At 42.6% G+C, this 24,710-nt stretch overlaps 1 protein-coding gene across 3 annotated transcripts in view; it reads left to right on the top strand.

Annotated features, from left to right (window-relative positions):
* DNAH3 (dynein axonemal heavy chain 3) overlaps positions 1–24,710 on the top strand; it is a 272,966-nt gene that overhangs the window by 79,539 nt on the left and 168,717 nt on the right. For all 3 annotated transcript variants that reach the window (XM_072120542.1, XM_072120545.1, XM_072120544.1), the window contains exons 11-16: positions 2,320–2,499; positions 4,784–4,920; positions 7,397–7,502; positions 10,179–10,357; positions 13,339–13,523; positions 16,612–16,735. In XM_072120542.1, the coding sequence (XP_071976643.1) occupies positions 2,320–2,499; positions 4,784–4,920; positions 7,397–7,502; positions 10,179–10,357; positions 13,339–13,523; positions 16,612–16,735 (911 nt within the window). The remainder of the gene's footprint in view (positions 1–2,319; positions 2,500–4,783; positions 4,921–7,396; positions 7,503–10,178; positions 10,358–13,338; positions 13,524–16,611; positions 16,736–24,710) is intronic.

Genomic DNA, 24,710 nt, shown 5'->3' with positions numbered 1-24,710 from the left:
ACACACATCCGCTTACATCGGGGGCTACAACGAGATGCAAATGTAACCATTCTCCTCATGGACACTCAATGGGGCTCATTTACTAAGGGTCGGCGGAGCTAATTTTTTGTCGGGTTTCCCGACGATTTCCGATTGCACTCACATACACCGGGAAGAAGAAGGTGAACTCCGGCGGACCTGAGCGGGGGAAGCGACACATTCAGGATCTCGGGAGCACAATGCTGGTGAATCGTGCCGGACTTCATCTTCGTCGGACCGCCCGGATCGGGGATCGCGACAGGACCGGGTAAGTAAATGTGCCCCAATGATTTCTACAAAATTATTGAAAGTTGAGGAAACTTTTACACACAGGAGACTGCATTAAACATATTAACACTGCTGAACTCTTAGTAACCTAATGGTGAAAGTAATGCCATATTTTAGGTATTTTTGCCATCCAATGGATGACCACATAAAGAAGAGAAACTTTGTGGGGAATTTATATGTTCTAGCGGCTGTCACTGTGTACAGAGTAAGGGGAAAGAAGTAAATAAGCTATTGTGGGGTTTGGGGAGTTGCATATGTCATCTCATTCACTTGTATTATCTATCCAAAACTCAATAACATTAGATTGTAATTGGAAGTTTAATTTGAGTTGACGTAGTGGCTTTTTTTGTTGTCAGCTGGAAAACTAATCCGCACATAGGTATCTCGGCATGGAGTAAGCGACCACTGTGCTCCAGTACTACTCCCGGGAGTGCCGAGCCTACCTCTCCGCTCACTAGTCGCTCAGTCACGCTTATACAATAGCTTCTTCTAATTCCCAGCACTGATAATGTTCTCCACAACTTGTATTCATTGACTGGCATCGTGTGGATTATTGTATTTCACAAAAAAGGAAAATGAAGAAAATTACCATAAATTCAGTTTCACACAGAGAACAGAAAGGTCTCTCCATATGAGTAATGAATAAATCCATATATCGCAACAAGAATGAGTAATTACAAGATGAAATTATCATCAATACTGGATATATTATTTGTAGTTATTTAACCTTTTAGGTCTTTCAAAGGAATATCAATCAGATGTGAAATTTCAGGTTCAGGTATATAATTGTTTTTTAGGGTATAGCAATTCTATCTCTCTCTCTATATATAGATATCTTGTGCCCATAAGGCTGGATTATGGTTGGTAGGGTTGTGTTACAACTACAAGCTTTAGAGCGTCCCATCAGCGTCCTATCTGCAGGTAGAATGCTATAGAGCAGGAGGATGTGAGCAGTTTGCACAAAGTGACCTATCTGCAAGCAGCATGTTATAGAGTAGGAAGAACAGACCAGATTGTACATATTGACCTATCTGCAGGCAGCATGTTATAGGGCAGGAGTAGCTGAGCAGATTGTATATATTGACTTATCTGAAGGCAGCATGTTACAGAGCAGGAGATTGTACTTGGTAACCTATCTGCAGGAGGCATGTAATAGAGCAGGGCTAAGTCGAGCAGATTGCATATAGTGTCTTATCAGCAGACTGAGTGTTATAGAGCAGGAGGAGGTGAGCAGACTGTACATAGTGACCTATCTGTAGGCAGCATTTTATAGAGCAGGAGGAGCAGAGCAGATTGTAAATGGCGTCCTTTCTACAACCAGCTTGTTATAGAGCAGGAGGAGCTAAGCAGATTGTACATAGTGTCCTATCTACAGACAGCATGTTATAGAGCAGTAGGTCCGAGCAGATTGTACACATGGTTTATCAGCAGGCAGCAGGTTATATAGCAGGAGGAGCAGAACAGATTGTACATAGTATCCTTTATACAGACAGCATGTTATAGAGCAGGAGCTGAGCAGATTGGACATAGTTTCCTAACTGCCGGCAGCATGTTCTAAAGGAGAAGTAGCTGAGCAGTTAAAAAATGATTTTGTGTGAAACAATTTAGAATGACCTGTAATTTATTCATTTATATCTCTATAATTTCTATGCCAATGAGCAGTCAACAAATCATTGGAAGAGTTGTGTCATTGGCAGCTGTCTCTGTATGTATAGACATATTGGAGCGGTATGTACAACCATATTATATGGCTGTCAATCATGGACTGGACTACCCCAAAGCTACATGAATAAATGGCACGTTATACTGAATATAGGATGTCAGTGTTATCATCAGAGTCAGAGATCCCCTTTAATTTCTTTACCATTCACATTCCCAATCTTCACTGCATTTTTATTATGGTTTGCCATAGAGTAAATGGGGTTTATCATGTATATTACTACTGTATGTTATTATGATATGTTATAATATTTTATATATAACATTATATTATTCCTCTCATGTCCTCCCCAGGATGGCAATGATTTTGGAGAGACATACGAAGAGATGAAATTCTTCACTCCACAAATTCTCATCATAAAGCTCAGGGTCGAAGAACCGAAAATAGCATTTGAGCCAATTCTGGAGGATTGTTGGAACCTTATTAAACGCTGCTTCCAGGAGATTATAAGGAGCGCAGAAGGAATTCCTAAAGTATGTCACATACATGAATTCATGCTCATAGTGGGATGGGGGGGGGAACAAAATACATCTGATACTTTTTTATTATTATTTATATTCTTAATTATTTAGAAATGGAAAAAAGGTCTTTCAACTACCTGCAAGGAGCACATTTTTACACCACAGTTGGTATAAGATTTGCAGGGTGGAATAGGTAACTGTGGTGTAAGATTGATGTTCACTTCATACCTTATTCATGCTATTTTTATCCCTCACCCTGGAGGATAGCTTATAATCAGTATCACTTCATGTATAGTAATAAAATCATGGTCCCCGGACACAGTTCTTACATCAGAATACTGTACGTTATATATAATTCATCAGTAAGGCTTCCTTGAGGACAACACTTTTCATGTCTATGCCATAATTTCTGTGAATGGTTTCAACATTTTTAGGGGGTATTTTTATTTTGATATTGTTGTCAAATTTTTCAGTCTGTTGAAAAAAAATTCCTAAACCAAAGCTATATTGAGATTGTATCCCAAATTTAGAAAAAATTCAGTAGATCCAAAAAACATACCAAAAATACCACTGGAATTTACTCTCACTACGCCTCTTCAGGTAGGGTATGAAATGTCTTTTCCAGAATTCCCTCTTTTATGTGAATATCGCCACTTAACCTATAAAAAAAATCTCCTCAAAGTCATGTGAAAATTAGCTGAGAAGTCACCAAAGGGGAACTTCAGAGGCAGAAGGGGAGCTTCACTTCAGACGCTCCTATCCTCTGTTGTATAGTACCTAGAAGCATTCTTTTGGTGTCATAGAATCTCATATTTTAGTTTGCATCTTACGGTTCTGTGATCCTCAGAACTGGAGATACAGACAGTTAGATAGACGAGAATTTGTCTGCGGATTGCTGTCCCAACGATGTCGTTAATTGTCTGTATCTCCTGTTCTGTAGATCACAGAACCACAAGCCTGTTGTGATCTGAAGTATGATCTTATTATCATAATTTGTTATCAAAAGCATGTTTCTAGGTACTATAGAACCAAAGACAAAGATGTCTGAAGTGATACTCCACCTCCAGCCTCTAAACTTGACTCCTCTCAGGCAATCCATACAAGCAATTAGCACCACTGACACTATCCGCAGGTAAATACTTTAATTTTGTACAAAAAACATGGCAAAAACTTTAAGGTACTCATCTTAGTCCATAAATCCACAATCGCAGGCTTGTGTGGTATGGCGTTCTAACACTTATGGACTTATGGAATAAGATGAGTACCTTAAAGTTTTTGCCATGTTTTTTGTACAAGATCAAAATTAAAGTATTTACCTGCGGATAGCAGAGACTACATGAAGCATTTAGTCAGTGGTGCTAATTGCTTGTATGGACTGTGGATTTGCGAGATCAGGAGGTGACTCGCTTTCGTGCCCTGACAAAAAAGTTTGAAACATACGCTGATACATCTCATCTTAGGCAAAACATGACTTTCCCTGCTCATTTTCATAAAGCTTTGGAGGAGATTTTTTTTATAGGTGAATGCATTAGACTTACCTAATAAAAGCTGAGTAAAAGCTGGTGACAGATTTTTAGGAAAAAAATATTGCACATTTATAATACAATTAATATTTGACTACTTGTTACCTAAATCTGGCTAAAGATTGTTCCTCTTTTAGTTTGTTTTTAAACATACAGAAAAAGGAGCATTTTTTACAGTTTTTGATAGAGGTTCTAGATATATTTTATTGCTCATCCCTGGCCTCTCCAGTGAATTGTGCGGGATGTGATGGAAAGCAGCTGTGCAGTACTACATATTAAAGTGGACCTGTGACCAAATAATTAAAGGGGTATTCTCATTTCGGCAAATTAATGTTATTGTTTGCATGATGAAAGATTATACATTTTTCCAATGTACTTTCTGTATCTATTCCTTACGGTTTTCTAGATCTCTGCTTGCTGTCAATCTATAGAAAGGTTCATTGTTTATTTCCACTAGACAGAAATCTGACTATGGTCACATAGGTGCACATCTTGTTAGTATAAGAGCTGTGCAATATACAAGTCTTGCACTTGTGTGACCATGGTCAGATTTATGTCCACTGGAAATAAACAATGAAGCTTTCTATAGAATGACAGCAAGCAGAGATCTAGAAAACTGTAAGGATTTGGTACAGAAAGTATATTGGCAAACTGTATAACTTTTCATTATACCGTGGTGACCCGTCATCGAATGGTATGGCAGCTAATAACAGCAATGGAGAAGCAGGAGCAGCGGCCTGCTGGTCTAATTAATGTGTGATCTTAATTTGCAGGTGGAAGTTGAGCTTTTTCCAGATCTTCAGGGAGAGAACTTGACCCTGAGCTCTGTAAGACAAGAGGAATCATTAGTGTCCACGTATATCAACAAAACCAGGGAGATTTTTAATGTGAATATAATTGGCCCACAAAAGTGAGTTATAATGTCTATCTATCTACATCATATTTATAGTTGTCTGTCTTGCTATCTATTTGGACCCACTTTCTATGCTATCTATCATCTATCAACATCGTTCTATATCCACATATTCTATTTATCCAGCTATCTATTCATTCATCCATCTATTTATTCCAGAACCTATAAGTGTTTATCACTCTACATACTCTTTCTACTGCACTCCACTTATCCATCCCTTTTCTATCTATCTAACATTCTGTCTTTTTATCTTTCTATCTATCTAGATTTCATATAGATTTCAGCCCTCCCAGGTAGTGGAAACAGTGAGGTAGTTCTACCTATCTATCCATATCCCATGTCCATCTATTTATCTACATCCTCTTTCTGCTGCCAATCTATCTATACATCTAGCTACAACTTCATCTTTATACTGTACATCTGTCTGTCTACCTATAAAAAAGGAAAAATCAGCAGCTCATCCACTTCTGCAAAGTCAAGGGTTTACATACAGTACAATCACAATGCCTTAAATGATTTAACCCATATGATTATGTCATGTCTTTGGAAGCTTCTGATAGATTTATTGGAAAATCGGAGTTAAATAGAGACACACCTGTGGATGTATATTACCGCTTATCTAAATTACACTTCTATTTTGTGTAACATTATGCAAAATTTTTAAAGAAATCAGCCACGATATCAGGAAGAGAATTGTGGACTTGCACAAGTCTGGTTCATCTTTGGGTGCCTCTTTCATCTGCTCAGGCAGAAGATGAGTTTTTTTGTCCCAGAATTGAATGTGCTTTGGTCCGAAATGTGCATATTAGCCTAAGAACAAAAACAGACCTTTTGAAGACGCTGGCTAAAGCTGGTAAGAGTCTGTCCTTATCCACAGTGATATAGTCCTGTATCAACATAGGATAAAAGGCCACTCTGGCAGGAAGAAGCCATTACTCCAAATGAAACATAAAGAGACAGATTAATTAATGTTTGCACATGCACAGGAATAAAGACCTTAATTTTTTGGCCAAATATCCTACAGGTCTTACGAAACTAACAGTGAACAGTTTGGTCATGTTGACCGTCATTCCATATGGAGGAAAAAGGGAGAAGCCTGAGAACACCATCCCAACTGCGACACTCGGGAGCTGCAGCAGCATCGTGTTGTGTGGGGACTGGGGCGCTTCGCAAAATAGATGAATCGTGAGGAAAGAACATTTAGGGGCTTATTAACTAAGAGTCCTGCGGTTGCATTTCTGTTGGGTTTTCCAACGATTTTCAAGGATGGCGCCACTGGGGCAGGGATTTAGAAGGGCATTGTGTCGCACGTGATCGGATTTTGGTGCATCGGCACTGGCTTTTATGTGACAGATAATGGGAAGGGGGGGGGGCGGATCTGACTGATTCAGACTAAGCGCTGGATTTAACTTTAAAATTGTGTCACAAGCCATACACTTTCATGCACTGGGAAGAAGATGGTGAACTCCGGGGGACCTGAACGGGAAGCGATACATGCAGGATATGGGGTGCACGATATCAGTGAATCGCGGCAGAGTTCATTCTCGTCAGACACTCCGGATCGGGAGAATGTGCAGGACCGGGTAAATAAATGTGTCCCTATGTGACAAGACTTTGGCAACATCTCAAACATCAGCCAGGAAGTTGCAGCTTGGGCACATATGGGTCTTCCAAATGGACAATGACCTGAAACTACTGCCAAACTGGTTACAAAGTGGCTAAACGATAACAAAGTCCATGTTGTGGAGTGGCTGTCACCAAGCCCTGATCTTAATCCTGTTGAAAATTTATGGGCAAAGCTGAAAAAGGACGGTGCAATTAAGGCAGTCTACGAACATGGCTCAGCTACATCGGTTCTGTCAGGAGTAATGGGCCCAAATTGGCCTTACCAACTATTGTTGATGCTTGTAGAAAGATATAAGAAAAGCTTGACCACCAATTTAAGGCTACATTCACACGGCTGTATGGGGGGGGGGGCGTATATACAGCCGACGTATATACAACATATATATGCATCCCCCATAGACGGCAATGGGCGCACAGCACCGTTCCGTAGCCGGGAGAAAGATAGGACATGTCCTATCTTACCCTCGTATGAATGTAGCCTAAGGGCAATGGTATCAAATACTAATGAAATGTGTGTAAACTTTTGACTTAATAAAAATAACTTTAAAATTCTCTCTCTGATTATTCTGGCATTTGACAAATATAAATCATTTTGATAATCCTACTTGACCTAAAACGGGAAAGGTTTATTCTTATTTCATGTCAGATAGTGAGAATGATTATTGCCTATATACACTTTTCTTCCAATGTATGTTTGCATTGTGTAAGGGAAGGTAATGATTTTTGCCTGAAATAATGTGATGCACTTTGTCTTCATCTTGATCATATAGTATAATTGTAAAGGCGGTGGATATTTCATGGCTGGTGACTTCAGCCTTCTAAGCTTTTTGATTTCTGTGTCTCTCAGGTACCTAAATGTTTATAAAAAATACAATGATCTTTTGAACAAGAAAGCTCAGCAAGATGTTATGGGGTTTCTTAAGGAAGAACATTCACTGCAGGCCTTCACAAAGGTAATGAGAAATGAAAGGACTTTGCTTGTTAAGTGGGTTGTTGCTTTAGGTATCACTGTACTGTACTGGATGGTAGAATTGGGATTTATTATGGATAAGATTGAAATATTCATCACATAATGGACTAAAGAGAAGCAGAGTGGTAAATCATGTATATAATTGTCAGATCATAGATTCAGTTTTTGTATGTAAATGCTCATCCATCTCTCTAATCTTAAAGTTTTATTTTAATAAGCCTTATGACATTTACTGGGTTGTTCTAAAAGGAATTTTCTTTTAAAGGAATTATTTTACATTGTGTCCTATCTGCAGGCAGCATGTAATAAGGCAGGAGGAGCTGTGTAGATTGTACATAGTGTCCTATCTGCAGGCATCATGTTATAGAGCAGAAGGAGCTCAACAGATTGTATATAGTGTCCTATCTGCAAGCAGCATGTAATAGAGCAGGAGGAGATGTGCAGATTGTACATAGTGACCGATTTGCAGGCAGCATGTTATAGAGCAGATGACATGACTCATGTTTTCCTCCTGCGGTCCAAAACTATTTTAAAGCAACACCTTCTTGGCTACCAGCACTACACAAGAAGGTATGGATAGAGATGGATTATGGTTGGAGCTCCTGCTCTGGGTCCCCTGATTCTTCCTCTTCAGGGGACCCTGGAGAAAAGCTACAATCCAAATTTTCTTTCTATTGCATTGGTGTCCTCAGAACGCCAATACGATTAAGACTTATGATACAGTTGGGATCAATAGGTTACTGTTTAAAATGTCATCTTGGTTTTTCGCGACATAAAAGTAGGTTTTGGTTGTAGTTTGGGCACTCTGGGGCACATTTACTTACCCGGCCCATTCGCGATCCAGCGGCGCGTTCTCTGCACAGGATTCGGGTCCGGCTGGGATTTAAGATGGTAGTTCCTCCGCCGTCCACCAGGTGGCGCTGCAGCGCCGAAAATAATCTTAATGCCCCGGAATGCACCATCCCATAGAAGGTGAAGGTGAGCGCTCCCAAAGCGACACATTTTCGGTTTTTAAATGCGGCGGTTTTTCCGAATACGTCGGGTTTTCGTTCGGCCACGCCCCCCCGATTTCTGTCGCGCGCATGCCGGCCCCGATGCGCCACAATCCGATCGCGTGCGCCAAAAACCCGGGGCAATTCATGTACAAGCGGCGCAAATCGGAAATATTCGGGTAACACGTCGGGAAAACGCGAATCGGGCCCTTAGTAAATGACCCCCTCTGTGTCTAAAAGGTTCACCATCACTGTTATAGAGTAAGAAATATTGAGTAGATTGTAAAGATTTGTAGTTAAAGATTCAGTAAAACCTATTTTGTATCCATCTATATTCCTGTTAAGGGGTCCCGTGAATTGTCCTAGTTAATGATACCCTTCCCCCTGTGGCTATACATGAAATGACAAAAACTTTTCTATACCTATGCAACACTTTTGAACAATTCTGCTTTTTGAACAATTATAGAAGTCACTTTTGCTTCAAGCCCTTAAACCAAATAACTTTGCAATGGAGGATGTGCTGGAGTTTTACCTTTTGCAGTCTGTATCTGTAATTTGCAGTCCTCCCAAAGCTAGTGGGTGAAGACCTAGCTGCTGTTATTCCTACCCCCTCCCCTCTCCAAAGAGCTTCTATGTAATCTGACTGCAGATTGAAACTCATGTATTCAGTAATTGGAGAATGACATTTTTCCCCTAGATATGATATTTTACACAGTGTCTAGTAATCACTTGTGCTATTCATTTATAGAAAGATTGTTAAAAAAATGAATGATTATCTTAGGACATGGGAAGTACAACAATAATAATAAAAAAATCCTGGCATCTAGTTGTTGAAACCCGTATCCTCTTTATTATAAGCTTTACAAACAGCTTCATATACCGCATATACTCGAGTATAAGCCGACCCGTGTATAAGCCGAGGCTACTAATTTTACCACAAAATACTGGGAAAACCTATATAAGTATAAGTATAAGCCGAGGGTGGGAAATGCATTGGTCACAGCCTGCCCAGTATATAGCCAGCCAGGCTCTGCCCCAGTGTATATTGCCAGCCAGCCAGGCTCTGCCCCAGTGTATATAGCCTGCCAGCCCCTGCCCCAGTGTATATAGCCTGCCAGCCCCTGCCCCAGTGTATATAGCCTGCCAGCCCCTGCCCCAGTGTATATAGCCTGCCAGACCCTGCCCCAGTGTATATAGCCTGCCAGACCCTGCCCCAGTGTATATAGCCTGCCAGCCCCTGCCCCAGTGTATATAGCCAGCCAGCCCCTGCCCCAGTGTATATAGCCTGCCAGCCCCTGCCCCAGTGTATATAGCCTGCCAGACCCTGCCCCAGTGTATATAGCCTGCCAGACCCTGCCCCAGTGTATATAGCCTGCCAGACCCTGCCCCAGTGTATATAGCCTGCCGCCGCTGCCGGACAGATCGCACAGAAGATATACAGGGATCACCAGAAAGGTGAGTTTAGATATATTTATTTTTTTGACTCGAGTATAAGCCGAGTTTGGGGTTTTCAGCACATTTTTTGTGCTGAAATACTAGGCTTATACTCGAGTATATAAGGTAATTGATGTTTTTGCTGTTCTACGACTACGAATAGGATATTTCTGCCTTATGTATAACTTTCTTCATTGGTGTTTAATTAAGACTTGTATGTTTTTAACACACAGAAAATCAACAACTTATCACAGTTACGGGGAGAAATCGCCTCCATGCACGTTACTGTTCCCCTGGCCATGTTCTGTTTGGACGCCTTGCGCCTCAATGAGGATCTCTGTGCCAGAGCCGAAAAATTAAAGGATCGTCTTGTTCAGTTTGAAGTTGATGAAAACAGGGAGCTCAATAAGAGGTGATAATTCATTTCTCGTTGCTTCTATAGCACCAACATGTTCTGCAGCGCTGTACACAAAGTGGATAACTACGGACATGAACTTTTTTTCTTGTAGTTTTACTGTAGATATATGCTGTAGCAAATATAGATATAATAAAAAGATATACAAATAGATCATATATTGCCCTAAGGTTTATGGGCCTAGGTGTGACCACTCCTTGGGAATTTATACCTCTTATAATAAGAGGGTAGAAATATTGGGTTGTTAAACTTATAGGTTGATTTATGCGTACAAATATATGTGAAATAAGTAATCTGGTACTTGATTTATTATTTCTAAGAACTATACAAATAAAATCAGGAGACCAGATTGGAGGGAAGGCAAACTGTACTTCTATATATGAAAGGTTAGATTATGAAATACATTATTGAATACCCCTAGAAAGGCAGAAAGGATGGCTGCATCTATTACAGGGCTAGATGCTTTTCTATGGACAAAATGCATAGAGCAGTATAATGGATATGACAGATCTGTGAAAGAATTATTTCAGTACCAATTATGAAGATTGTATTTTGAAGAGGGATTGATCTAGTGTGAATTCTAGTTACCAGATTAGGAATTGGGGAAGACGTTGTCCCCTAACAACTTGCATCAGTCCGATAAGGGCTTTTGCTTTTCCTTTGGACCAGCACTGTTAGATTACAGGTTAGATATGATGGACTTGTGTCTTCCTTTAACCTTGTCAGAAATCTGCTGATTGACATTCTGCTTTTTTGACTTTGACTTACTTTTAGGATGGTGGCAAATAATGTTTCCTATATCATCCCTGTGCTTTTTTCCTGGGTACAGATAATAAATCCTCCAATTCAGTTGTCTAAGGTCCTTGCCATCATTGGATCCACAAATAATTTTCTTACCAGATTAATGTTCATGAATTTCCCGCTCGGCCTGTGGTTCCCATGTCATTCTGGTACTTCCAGTACCAGGCCCTGTATCCATCCAATAGTTCTGGGGCGTCCACAGGACCCGCTTCATCCAATGATGGTAGATTTCCTTTAATGATGAACATTCCCATTGTCATCTAACAAGATATCCATGTATTGACTTGCTAAGAGTTAATAATGAAATTATTTAGCATTTCAAAGATTTACATTATTGACACACATGTATAAACTATAGACAGTAATTTCATAAGTGACACGTTGCTTTGATTATTTGCCCTTCTTTTCATGTACTGCGGTGATGTAACCTTTTAGATGTGTTAGCTCTGTAAGCTGTTTGACCTGACATAACAGCAGAGCTTTCCTATTAATTATGTTTCTTGATGTTGTGTCTTTTGATAAATGTAACATAAAACATTTCAGAGTAAAGCACACAAGGGACACTTCTTCTCCTACCATAGACAAGTTGTAAAACACACAGGCCCCAGCGGTAAATGTAAATCTATAAAATTCTTCAGGATGTTCTACATATACACAGTTGGTACTTGCTCAGACCAGGGAGAGAGTAGCGGGTTGGGTGAGACATGTTCTGCTCACTTACTCCGACAAAAAAGTCCCACATTCAGAATTTTGAATAATTCCCTTTAAGAACAACCACTACAAACTATTAATACGGTAATCCATTACCAAGAAAGGAATATTAGTACTTTATGAATAAAAAAATTCATACTTTATTCATTGCCTTTTAAAATACATAACAATTTTATAAAATCCAAATATATTACCGTAATTTGAGCTTAGAGGATCATATAAATATATATATATAAAAGAGGGGAGAAAAATAGGTTACATAAAAGCAGGAAAAATGTGTAATTACTTTACTATTCTAATATAAAATACCACTCCACCTATTTTTTAAATTGAATATTGCTGTAAAGTAAATCATACCTGCAGCAATGAACCCAGTGTTGCCCTCGCCCCGATGCCGGCTTCACAAATGCTTCTTCAGGAGGCGTGTTCTGCTCATTGTAACAGCCTATGAATCTGCAGCACTTCAGTCCTCCAGCCCTTCAGACGGGTCATTAGCATAATTTAAAAAGTTGATGTTAGAAGGAGGGAGGCCATGGATAACACATATAAGAAGATTGTCACAGTGCCTGGATCTATGAGTAAGTGTCCCCAGTTTACCATGCTTTAATTTGATGGTATATTTTCTGACTATATACTGTAGATTTGTGCTCTGACTTTTTCCTATAGGCATCAAAGATAGGTTTATCATGTGTCAATTTTCCTAAATCTTTCCTACAAAAGTATGGGTCTGCAAGTAAGAAAATGGCACTGAAACCGCCACAAAATATAAAGCTTCAAAAAAAAACCCAAACCAGATCCTGAAAATAAGATCAGAGCCCCAATATACCACTAAATTTATTTATCTTGTTTTTGTTCTTGTTGTTTTTCTTGTAAACGTGATCACACTCATAAACCTTCATGAAGATGGCATTGTGGTAGAAGTCATGTTGATTTCAGCCTCTCTGAACTATAGAAATGTTCGCTCTCCTCTCCATACAATAGCAATATCTCATGATATTTATTAAGTCACACACATTTTCTCTGCCCCTGTGCCAGACTCCTCCCAGACATGTCATTCTTAGCGCCATTCCCTAAGGATGTGCCGCCCTAAGGCGAGAGGCTCAACTCTCCTCATTGCAGGTGCACCCCTGATTGGGTAATACACTTCATACATACAAAGCTTGATTTTATAGAATACATCACAAAACCTTTCACTTGTATCCTTATTTGATGGAATGTTTTTTCTGTACTTACTGCTGGGCAGATATAGTATGACCTCCATGCCAGGTATTGAACCATGTAATGTTTGGACAGGCTGCTATCTACACATAGTGGCTCTCCAGTCTGCCTCACAGAAGACGATTATATATATTGTTGTCAGCAGGACACATTTCTGTATTGAAGATACTGAATTAATTATATCCTTTATTGATATAGGACTAACATATTCCGCAGCACTATGACTCATTATTTCTCTCTCTTTCCAGTATTTGCTTGAAGTACAGCAGAATAGCCGACAGAGTCAGCGAGGTGCCAACAACCACTGAAGACCTTGTTGCTCTTGCCGACTTCTTGAGGACCTCTAGTGATGTCACTGTTTATAAACTGAAGGATGAGATCGCTGAGGCCGCAAGCCGATTGGCATTTCTTCTGGATTATGCGACTCTTCAGTGTACGTATTGTATAGAACAATGGTTTTATATATTTCATGGCAAATGTTCTCTTTTAGTAGCGGGATACAAATTACATTTAAAGGGGTTGTCCAGGATTTAAATAAAGAACTGATTCTTACATCTGTCCTCACCTTTGGTCCAGCGCGGCACCTCCCTTCATTCCTTTGTTGGTACAGTGAGGCTACTCAGGGAAGCATACCCACTACAGGTCAACAGGTCAACCAAAAACAGGTCAACAGTGCAAGGTCTGCAAAAATATGCAAGGAAAACACAAATAAAACCTCGAGGCTATACAGGGTTACAAGTTGCAGAATCGCTGTGGAATTTCCAAACCAGGTGCTCTGCAGTACAGGCAGTCCCCGGGTTATGTACAAGATAAGTTCTGTAGGTTTGTTCTTAAGTTGAATTTGTATGTAAGTCATAACTGTATAGTTTATAATTGTAACTCCATCCAAAATTTTTTGGGTCTTTGTGACAATTGGATTTTTAAAATGTTGGATAGTCATAAGAACCAGGATTAACAAAGGGAACCTACCACCACAAATCTACCTATAAAGGTAGATCAGGTGGTAGGTGGATCAATGGGACGTGAGGATAGCCCTTTTAAGGTCTAATCCTCACGTTCCCGCAATTTTTTGGTAACTATTATGAAACGTTTATGCTAATTTTATTATGCGGCTACTGGGGCGTGGAGTTGCCGCATCTGAGGTTACATGAGGCGGCTACTCCACGCCCCTTTAGCCTCTTTTCTCCTCCTACTTACCATCTTCGGCGTGCAGCTGTTTGTAACTGCGCGCCCTCGTCCGACGATCCTGCATGCGCAGAACAGCAGGCCCGCGCCTGTGCAGCCCCGGCTTCGGAGCAGTGTGATAACTATTACAGCTGTTACACCTGTGATAACTGTTACAGCTGATTATTGCAGCCTGCAACTAAAGTACAGTAAATTACCAACATCCAGATGTCCGTTTGTAACAAGAGGTCGTCTGTAAGTCGGGTGTTCTTAGGTAGGGGACTGCCTGTAATTCACACATCTGCACAATGCAGCTCGACGGTTTCTGTCTTGTTTTTTTGGCCACATTTTGCCTGCATAAGTCAAACCAACCACATAAAGGCGATCCCCGACTTAAGAACATCCGACTTACAGGTGACGCTTAGTTACAAACGGACCTCTGGATGTTGGTAATCTAATGTACTTTAGTTACAGGCTACAATGATCAGCTGTAATAGTTATCTAAGGTTATTAAGATTTTGGCTGGGGTAACAATTATAAAATAGATCACTTCCAACTTACAAACAAATTTATCTGCCTATACTGTGACAGGAAATTGAAATAATTACTTCAAAGATGCGATTGGAGAGGTTTGCAGGTCTATTGGAATCTAATGGATCATTCACTGGTAGACATCTAACAACTAAATGTAGGATTCTATGAAGCAAGTCATGTGCCAGATATAGAACCTTCAAAGGACTTTGCAAAAGACCTGCCATAAAGATGATCCAAGTATCAAAACTACCGTCCACATCAATAGGGGTATCATCGGTATACATTTGTGTACCCTGATGTAGATCATATGTTTCTACACAGTATACTGTACATGAGACCGGAGCAGGAGACAGTAGGAGTTATCATAGGAACATGTTGTAGGAATAGAGTTACTGCTATTGACATGTTATCCCTAATCAACTGTTATCCATGTAATTAAGTGGTTCTGAAATCTGACAGTAATGTGATAGTATATTTCATATCATTTTGTTCCCTCTTATAATCTGTAGCTATAAGTGCATTAGCCTGGTCTATATCATGCTAATTTTAGAGCTCCTCATCTATAGAAATAATTGGTCATTCCCTTTTTATTTCATGTCATGAATATGTATATATTTCACCCTCAGCACCTTGCCCATATGATACCTTTACCATCCCCCTTTCTTACCATATGGCAGATTCCATTCAAGTAAAAGTAACACAGATTGTATATAAAACAAATCCTATTTATGAACCTAGAATTCCTGGATATTTCCATATGTACACGGCTTGAGACATCCCCTTAGGAGGAAATGAATGTACTAGGGGATGGTGCCCTCATTCATTATTCAAAGCTACATTCAAAGAGATCTGTATACAATTGTGGCTGCAATTGACCTTTCTGTATGCTATTATTTCCTCTAATAGTAGAACCAATGCCTAGTGAGAAGCTGCTGCTTGGTTTGGTACATACCGCATAATCTTTGGAACTGTAAAAGTTGAATTTTTTCACTGGAAATCTTTTCCCAGTGATAATCTGTGCACAAAATCCTTCATGTGAACTCATCCTCCTGCAGCCCTCACTAGGTCGATGATGCTGCTTATGGCTTCCATTAATTTGAATGATAAATATATAGAAATCTCCTAAGCTCCCTCTAGTGGTGGTTGCAAAACACAGAATATTGGGGCTCATTTACTAAGGGTCCACGGACCACACAAATGTCGTATATTCCGACGACGATCCGACGGTTTCGGACTGAGTGCGGGATTTAACATATAAATTTACACTTACATGCACTGGGAAGAAGAAGGTGAACTCCGGTGGACCTGAGCTGGGAGCTACACAAGCATTTAAAGCATTTAAAAAAGTTGTAAAGTTGTAAAAGTTGATTTTAGAAGGAAGAAAACCATGGATAACAAATATAAGACAATTACCACAGTCACAGTAACTGGATCTATCCAGCACCGCTGGTTATATAAAGACGTTCCGGCCTCTTGATGTATCTGTGGACCGGGCTGTGCAGCGCATATCTGGCATAGGAATGTACTACAGCCTTCAAAATTTCTCTTGTGCAAGTTTGCTCCCTACAGCAAGTGCGCAGGGGTGGGTCAGAAACTCCCTGTACCGGCCCAGACAGGAAATCATTGTAATTGTTGGCAAAACTCAAACAATTGCTATTATTTCAGGTTTTCTACTCAAAGAAGCCATGATAAATGTGTGTAAATTAGAGCAGGACAGGCAGCCTACCTTAATGTATTTGTAAAACAAATGCTAAGCGGACATTATTTTCTGATTCTCTTGTATTGTTACATGTATGTGTTATGACTGATGTTTATTGATGCAGATGATGACCTGAAGTTGAACAGCGCTGTATTTCACTGGCCGGAGCAGATAGAAACTGTGTTTGAGGTCAATAACAACCGATTAATGGCCAGCAGAGACCACGCTGAAGATGAGCTGCGGAAAAGGTAAAAACTTATCGGGGCCTCTATTATAATAATAAAACAGAGAGGTAGCAGGAAATGTACAACAACCATTTGTAATGCACTTTTCACAATGGATACAACTGGGGAGATTCATCAGAAGTGTCTGAGACTCCTGCCATTTCTGTCCACGGGAGCTCTGCAGGAGGTAAGTATGAGCTCCATGTTATTTTTATAGAACTGCCCCTCTCGGCTACATATAAAATATTTTTCATTTCTGGACAACCCCTTTAATAGATGTAAATTGGTAAATGACCTAATATCCACCCCCTCTCCCCCACACTTACAGACTGTAGTTTAGTGCCGCTACAAATAGAGTGGAGCTGTCTGCTTCCTGTTCCAGTTTCTGTTTATCGATTCAGTTATACACACAGCGCAATGAAAGTAATAAAAAATGAATTATATATTAGTCATAGACCTTGGACACATCGTCTCCTGGAACCTGGCGTAAATTATGTCAAATCAATTACAATATATATATATGGAGAAAAGTGACCCGGTATGGTAACAACTGATATTGGAAAGTGATTCTTTAGGCAGTGTGCTGCCATAGCAGATACATTTTCTCTCTCTCTCTCTCTCTCTCTCTCTCTCTCTCTCTCTCGGTGAGTGTATATATATATATATATATATATATATATATATACACTCACCGGCCACTTTATTAGGTACACCATGCTAGTTCTTTTGCTTCAGAACTGCCTCAATTCTTCGTGGCATAGATCTGGTGACTGCGGAGGCCATTTGAGTACAGTGACCTTATTGTCATGTTCAAGAAACCAGTCTGAGATGATTCCAGCTTTATGACATGGCGCATTATCCTGCTGAAAGTAGCCATCAGATGTTGGGTACATTGTGGTCATAAAGGGATGTACATGGTCAGCAACAATACTCAGGTAGGCTGTGGCATTGCAACGATGCTCAATTGGTACCAAGGGGCCCAAAGAGTGCCAAGAAAATATTCCCCACACCATGACACCACCACCACCAGCCTGAACCGTTGATACAAGGCAGGATGGATCCGTGCTTTCATGTTGTTGATGCTAAATTCTGACCCTACCATCCGAATGTCGCAGCAGAAATCGAGACTCATCAGACCAGGCAACGTTTTTCCAATCTTCTACTGTCCAATTTCGATGAGCTTGTGCAAATTGTAGCCTCAGTTTCCTGTTCTTAGCTGAAAGGAGTGGCACCCGGTGTGGTCTTCTGCTGCTGTAGCCCATCTGCCTCAAAGTTCGACGTACTGTGCGTTCAGAGATGCTCTTCTGCCTACCTTGGTTGTAACGGGTGGCGATTTGAGTCACTGTTGCCTTTCTATCAGCTCGACCAGTCTGCCCATTCTCCTCTGACCTCTGGCATCAACAAGGCATTTCCGCCCACAGAACTGCCGCTTACTGGATTTTTTTTCTTTTTCGAACCATTCTCTGTAAACCCTAGAGATGGTTGTGCGTGAAAATCCCAGTAGATCAGCAGTTTCTGAAATACTCAGACCAGCCCTTCTGGCACCAACAACCATGCCACGTTCAAAGGCCTCAAATCACCTTTCTTCTCCATACTGATGCTCGGTTTGAACTGCAGGAGATTGTCTTGACCATGTCTACATGCCTAAATGCACTGAGTTGCCGCCATGTGGTTGGCTGATTAGAAATGAAGTGTTAACGAGCAGTTGGACAGGTGTACCTAATAAAGTGGCCGGTGAGTGTATATATATATATATATATATATATATATATATATATATATATATATATATATATTATCCCACAACCCTTACATAGACTACATTCACTTATATCCATCCTTCAAATTATAATTTTTTTATCTTATACACTGGAAATGCAACCACTTCCAAACTGAGTAAGAATTGGCCTTCAATATCAGATTGGTGGGGGCAGGGGTGTAACTAGAAACTGCAGTGCCCTATAGCAAATATTATTATATGGCCCCCTCTTCCACACACAGGAAACATCATTTATAGCTGATTGGTGGGGATGCAGTTCAATCAGAGCAATGTCTGCAGTTAAACATGATGGGGAACATGTATCATTTGTTTTTAGAGATGAGCGAACATGCTCGTCCGAGCTTGATGCTCGTTCGAGCATTAGCGTACTCGAAACTGCTCGTTGCTCGGACGAATACTTCGCCCGCTCGAGAAAATGGCAGCTCCCGCCGTTTTGCTTTTTGGCGGCCAGAAACAGAGCCAATCACAAGCCAGGAGACTCTGCACTCCACCCAGCATGACGTGGTACCCTTACACGTCGATAGCAGTGGTTGGCTGGCCAGATCAGGTGACCCTGGGATAGACTAGCCGCTGCCCGCGCTGCTCGGATCATTCTGTGTCTGGATGCCGCTAGGGAGAGAGCTGCTGCTGGTCAGGGAAAGCGTTAGGGTGTTCTATTAGCTTACTGTTAGGCAGGAGTGATTCTCCAAGAACCCAACAGCCCTTCTTAGGGCTACAATAACGTTCTACTTTTTTTTTTTTTATTTGCATCTAGTACCATTTTGTGAGGAATTAGCAGGGGGACTTGCTACCGTTGTGTTTAGCTCTTAGTGGCACACATATCCACCTCAAACACCAAAGTGGGAAAATTTAGTAGGGGTTGGATTTCAATTAGGCACAGTCTGCCATTTTTCCTTTTTTATTTTACGTTTATTTTGTTTAATAACTCAGTGTCATCTCATCTGGCATAGTAGTGTGCTTTCATACTTGGCTAGAAAATAGCCATAGGAGAATCCAAACGGCTTACGCCTACAGTAGCGTTATATATTTGATTTCTGGTTGATCTGCTGGTGGCTGTACTTGCTGCAGTGCATCTACTAGCCAATTGTGAGCAATTTGTAGTGAGACTTGCGACCGCTGTGTTTTGCGCTTAGTGACGCACATATCCATTGCAAAGACCGAAGTGGGAAAATTTAGTAGGGGTTGGATTTCAATTAGGCACAGTCTGCCATTTGTCCTTTTTTATTTTACGTTTATTTTGTTTAATAACTCAGCGTCATCTCATCTGGCATAGTAGTGTGCTTTCATACTTGGCTAGAAAATAGCCATAGGAGAATCCAAACGGCTTACGCCTACAGTAGCGTTATATATTTGATTTCTGGTTGATCTGCTGGTGGCTGTACTTGCTGCAGTGCATCTACTAGCCAATTGTGAGCAATTTGTAGTGAGACTTGCGACCGCTGTGTTTTGCGCTTAGTGACGCACATATCCATTGCAAAGACCGAAGTGGGAAAATTTAGTAGGGGTTGGATTTCAATTAGGCACAGTCTGCCATTTGTCCTTTTTTATTTTACGTTTATTTTGTTTAATAACTCAGCGTCATCTCATCTGGCATAGTAGTGTGCTTTCATACTTGGCTAGAAAATAGCCATAGGAGAATCCAAACGGCTTACGCCTACAGTAGCGTTATATATTTGATTTCTGGTTGATCTGCTGGTGGCTGTACTTGCTGCAGTGCATCTACTAGCCAATTGTGAGCAATTTGTAGTGAGACTTGCGACCGCTGTGTTTTGCGCTTAGTGACGCACATATCCATTGCAAAGACCGAAGTGGGAAAATTTAGTAGGGGTTGGATTTCAATTAGGCACAGTCTGCCATTTGTCCTTTTTTATTTTACGTTTATTTTGTTTAATAACTCGGTGTCATCTCATCTGGCATAGTAGTGTGCTTTCATACTTGGCTAGAAAATAGCCATAGCAATAGGATAGCATTGTTTGGTTTTAAAAACTCAAAAACACAAAAAAAAAAAAAAAACACAAAAAAAAGTAAAAAAAAAAATTAAAGCTATAACTCTCATTTTAAAAATGTTTAACCCGAGGGCTAGGGGTAGAAGACGAGGGCGGGGACGTGGGCGTCCAACTACTGCAGGGGTCAGAGGCCGTGGTCCTGGCCGGGGTGAGACACCACCTGCTTATGAGGGAGCAGGGGAACGCCGCAGAGCTACACTCCCTAGGTTCATGTCTGAAGTTACTGGGACTCGTGGTAGAGCACTGTTGAGGCCAGAACAGTGCGAACAGGTGATGTCGTGGATTGCTGACAATGCTTCGAGCAATTTGTCCACCAGTCAGTCTTCCACGCAGTCCACCCATGTCACCGAAATCGCCACTCCTCCAGCTCCTGCACCTCAGCCTCCTCCCCCCCAGTCTGCCCCCTCCCAGGAAAATTTGGCATTTGAACCGGCATACTCTGAGGAACTGTTTTCTGGACCCTTCCCACAGTCACAAACCACTTGTCCGGTTGCTGCTGAGCAATTTTCCGATGCCCAGGTTTTCCACCAGTCACAGTCTGTGGGTGATGATGACCTTCTTGACGTAGTGGAAGTGTGTAAAGAGGTGTCCGACGATGAGGAGACACGGTTGTCAGACAGTGGGGAAGTTGTTGTCAGGGCAGGAAGTCCGAGGGGGGAGCAGACTGAGGGATCGGAGGATGATGAGGTGACAGACCCAAGCTGGGTTGAGAGGCCGGGTGAACACAGTGCTTCTGAGACGGAGGAGAGTCCTCGACCAGAACAGGTTGGAAGAGGCAGTGGTGGGGCCAGACGGAGAGGCAGGGCCAGAGCTGGTGCATCAGCGCCAAATGTGTCAACTAGTGAAGCTCCCGTGGCGAGGGCTCTTGCGGCGAGGGCTAGATCTTCAGAAGTCTGGAGGTTCTTTAAGGAAACACCGGATGACCGACGGACTGTGGTGTGCAACATTTGCCAAACCAGGCTCAGCAGGGGTTCCACCACTACTAGCTTAACTACCACCAGTATGCGCAGGCATATGAATGCTAAACACCCCACTCAGTGGCACCAAGCCCGTTCACCTCCGGCCGTGCACACCACTGCTCCTTCCCCTGTGTCAGCTGATAGTCAGCCCCCTGCCCAAGACCCTGGCACAAAAACCCCATTGTCGCCTCCACGATCCTCCACAGCATCCACCAGCGTTCAGCTCTCCATACCCCAGACGCTGGAGCGGAAACGCAAATATAGTGCAACCCACCCGCACGCCCAAGCCCTTAATGTGCACATCTCCAGATTGCTTAGCCTGGAGATGCTGCCCTATAGGCTAGTAGAGACCGAGGCCTTTCGCAACCTCATGGCGGCGGCCGCCCCTCGGTATTCGGTCCCCAGCCGCCACTACTTTTCCCGATGTGCCGTCCCAGCCCTGCACCAGCACGTGTCAGACAACATCACCCTGACCAACGCCGTTTCTGACAAGGTCCACCTGACCACGGACACGTGGACGAGTGCTGCCGGGCAGGGCCACTATATATCGCTGACGGCACATTGGGTTAACTTGGTGGAGGCTGGGACCGAGTCTGACCCTGGGGCTGGTCATATACTGCCGACGCCGAGGATTGCGGGGCCTACCTCGGTCCAGGTGTTTCAGGCCTACTATGCCTCCTCCTCCTCCCACCCCTCCTCCACCTCCTCCTCCGAACTACCATCCGTGGGCACGGCGCCATCAGTCGGTAGCTCTAGGCACAGCAGCAGTGCCGTTGCTAAGCGACAGCAGGCGGTGCTCAAACTGCTGAGCCTAGGCGATAAAAGGCACACCGCCCAAGAGCTATTACAGGGCATCACGGCGCAGACTGATCTGTGGCTGGCACCGCTGAACCTGAAGCCAGGCATGGTTGTGTGTGACAACGGCCGTAAGCTGGTGGCGGCTCTGCAACTCGGCAGACTGACACATGTGCCATGCCTGGCCCATGTGTTAAATCTGATAGTTCAGCGTTTCCTCAAGACATACCCCAATCTGTCAGATTTGCTCACGAAGGTGCGCCGCATCTGTGCGCATTTCAGGAAGTCCAGCACAGATGCTGCCACTCTCAGGGCAGCGCAGCGCCGCCTCCAACTGCCCGCTCACCGACTGTTGTGCGACGTGCCCACGAGGTGGAATTCAACACTGACCATGTTATCCAGAGTTTACCAGCAGCGCCGAGCCATTGTAGACTGCCAGATGTCAACTTCCACCAGAACTGGTAGTCAGGTCAGTCAGCTTCCTCAAGTCTACAATGAGGAGTGGACGTGGATGTCTGATATCTGTCAGGTGCTGAGTAACTTTGAGGAGTCAACACAGATGGTCAGTGGCGATGCCGCCATCATCAGCCTCACCATCCCGCTGCTTGGCCTGTTGAAAAACTCTCTGATCAGCATGAAGTCGGAAGCTTTGCGCTCGTCACAAGAGACGGGGGAAGAAGATTCCCTTGTTGATAGCCAAAGCACCCTTAGGTCTGTTTCTCAGCGCATATCGGAGGAGGTGGAGGTGGAGGAGGATGAGGAGGAAGAGGAGGAGAATGTTGGCGAGACACAAGAGGGGACCATTGTTGAGTCCTTTACTGTTCAGCGTGTATGGGCAGATGAAGAGGAGTTGGAGGAGTTGGAGGAGGAGGAAATGGACAGTCAGGCCAGTGAGGGGAGTGAATTCTTACGCGTTGGTACTCTGGCGCATATGGCAGATTTCATGCTAGGCTGCCTATCCCGTGACCCTCGCGTTCAAAGAATTTATTCCAGCACCGATTACTGGGTGTTCACTCTCCTGGACCCACGGTACAAGCAAAATCTTTCCACTCTCATCCCTGCAGAGGAAAGGAGTGTGAGAATGCATGAATACCAGCAGGCCCTGGTGCACAAGCTGAAACAGTATTTCCCTTCTGACAGCGCTAGCGGCAGAGTGCGTAGTTCTGCGGGACAAGTGAGGGAGAGTAGGCGAGCAGGCAGCTTGTCCAGCACTGGCAAGGGTACGCTTTACAAGGCTTTTGCCAGCTTTATGTCACCCCAGCAAGACACTGTCACCTGTCCCCAGTCTCGGCAGAGTAGGGCTGATCTTTACAGAAAGATGGTGAGGGAGTACGTAGCTGACCATACCATCGTCCTAAATGATCACACAGCTCCCTACAACTACTGGGTTTCAAAGCTGGACATGTGGCACGAACTGGCGCTGTACGCCTTGGAGGTTCTTGCCTGCCCTGCCGCTAGCGTCTTGTCCGAGCGGGTTTTCAGTGCAGCTGGTGGCATCATCACCGATAAGCGTACACGCCTGTCGACTGACAGCGCTGACAGGCTGACGCTTATTAAGATGAATAAAGCCTGGATTTCTCATAATTTCCAATCTCCACCAGGTGAAGGAAGCTCAACCTGAATAATTGATCCACTCCTCCTCCTCCTCATTTTCCTCCTTCTCCTCCTCTTTGTACAGTAAAGCAGAGGAAACTGGCTATTTTTTGACAGGGCCCACTGGCTCTTGCTATAGTACTTTATGCATTTAATTTTTCTGGAGGGCCACCGACCCGGTCCTCTGTTTTAAACAATTTTTGGGAGTGCCACATACAGGCACTCAATCTATTCAATTTTTCTGGAGGGCCACCGACCCGTTCCTCTGTTTTAAACAATTTTTGGGAGTGCCACATACAGGCACTCAATCTATTCTATTTTTCTGGAGGGCCACCTACCTGCTCCTCTGGTTTGAAAACTTGTTGGGACTGCCACATACAGGCACTCAATCGATTCCATTTTTCTGGAGGGCCACCTACCTGCTCCTCTGGTTTGAAAACTTTTTGGGACTGCCACATACAGGCACTCAATCTATTCAATTTTTCTGGAGGGCCACCTACCTGCTCCTCTGGTTTGAAAACTTTTTGGGACTGCCACATACAGGCACTCAATCTATTCTATTTTTCTGGAGGGCCACCTACCTGCTCCTCTGGTTTGAAAAATTTTTGGGACTGCCACATACAGGCACTATCCAAATTAAATTGTCTCCATAGCAGCCTCCACACGTTGTCTCCATTGCTACCTCCAAAAGTCGTCCATATAGCTGCCTCCATACATCGTCCCTTTATCAAACGAGGTGTGTCAGGCAGAAATTTGGGTTGTTTTCATGGATTCCACATCAAAGTTGTTAACTTTGTCGCCACCCAGCTGTGTTATCCACAAAATATACTAATAAACTTTTATCATTTACCAATATTATTTCAGCG

The sequence above is a fragment of the Engystomops pustulosus genome, chromosome 8 (genome assembly GCF_040894005.1).
Source record: "Engystomops pustulosus chromosome 8, aEngPut4.maternal, whole genome shotgun sequence".
In the NCBI taxonomy this organism is placed as follows: Eukaryota; Metazoa; Chordata; class Amphibia; order Anura; family Leptodactylidae; genus Engystomops; species Engystomops pustulosus.
This window is presented reverse-complemented; position numbering and strand designations above follow the sequence as displayed.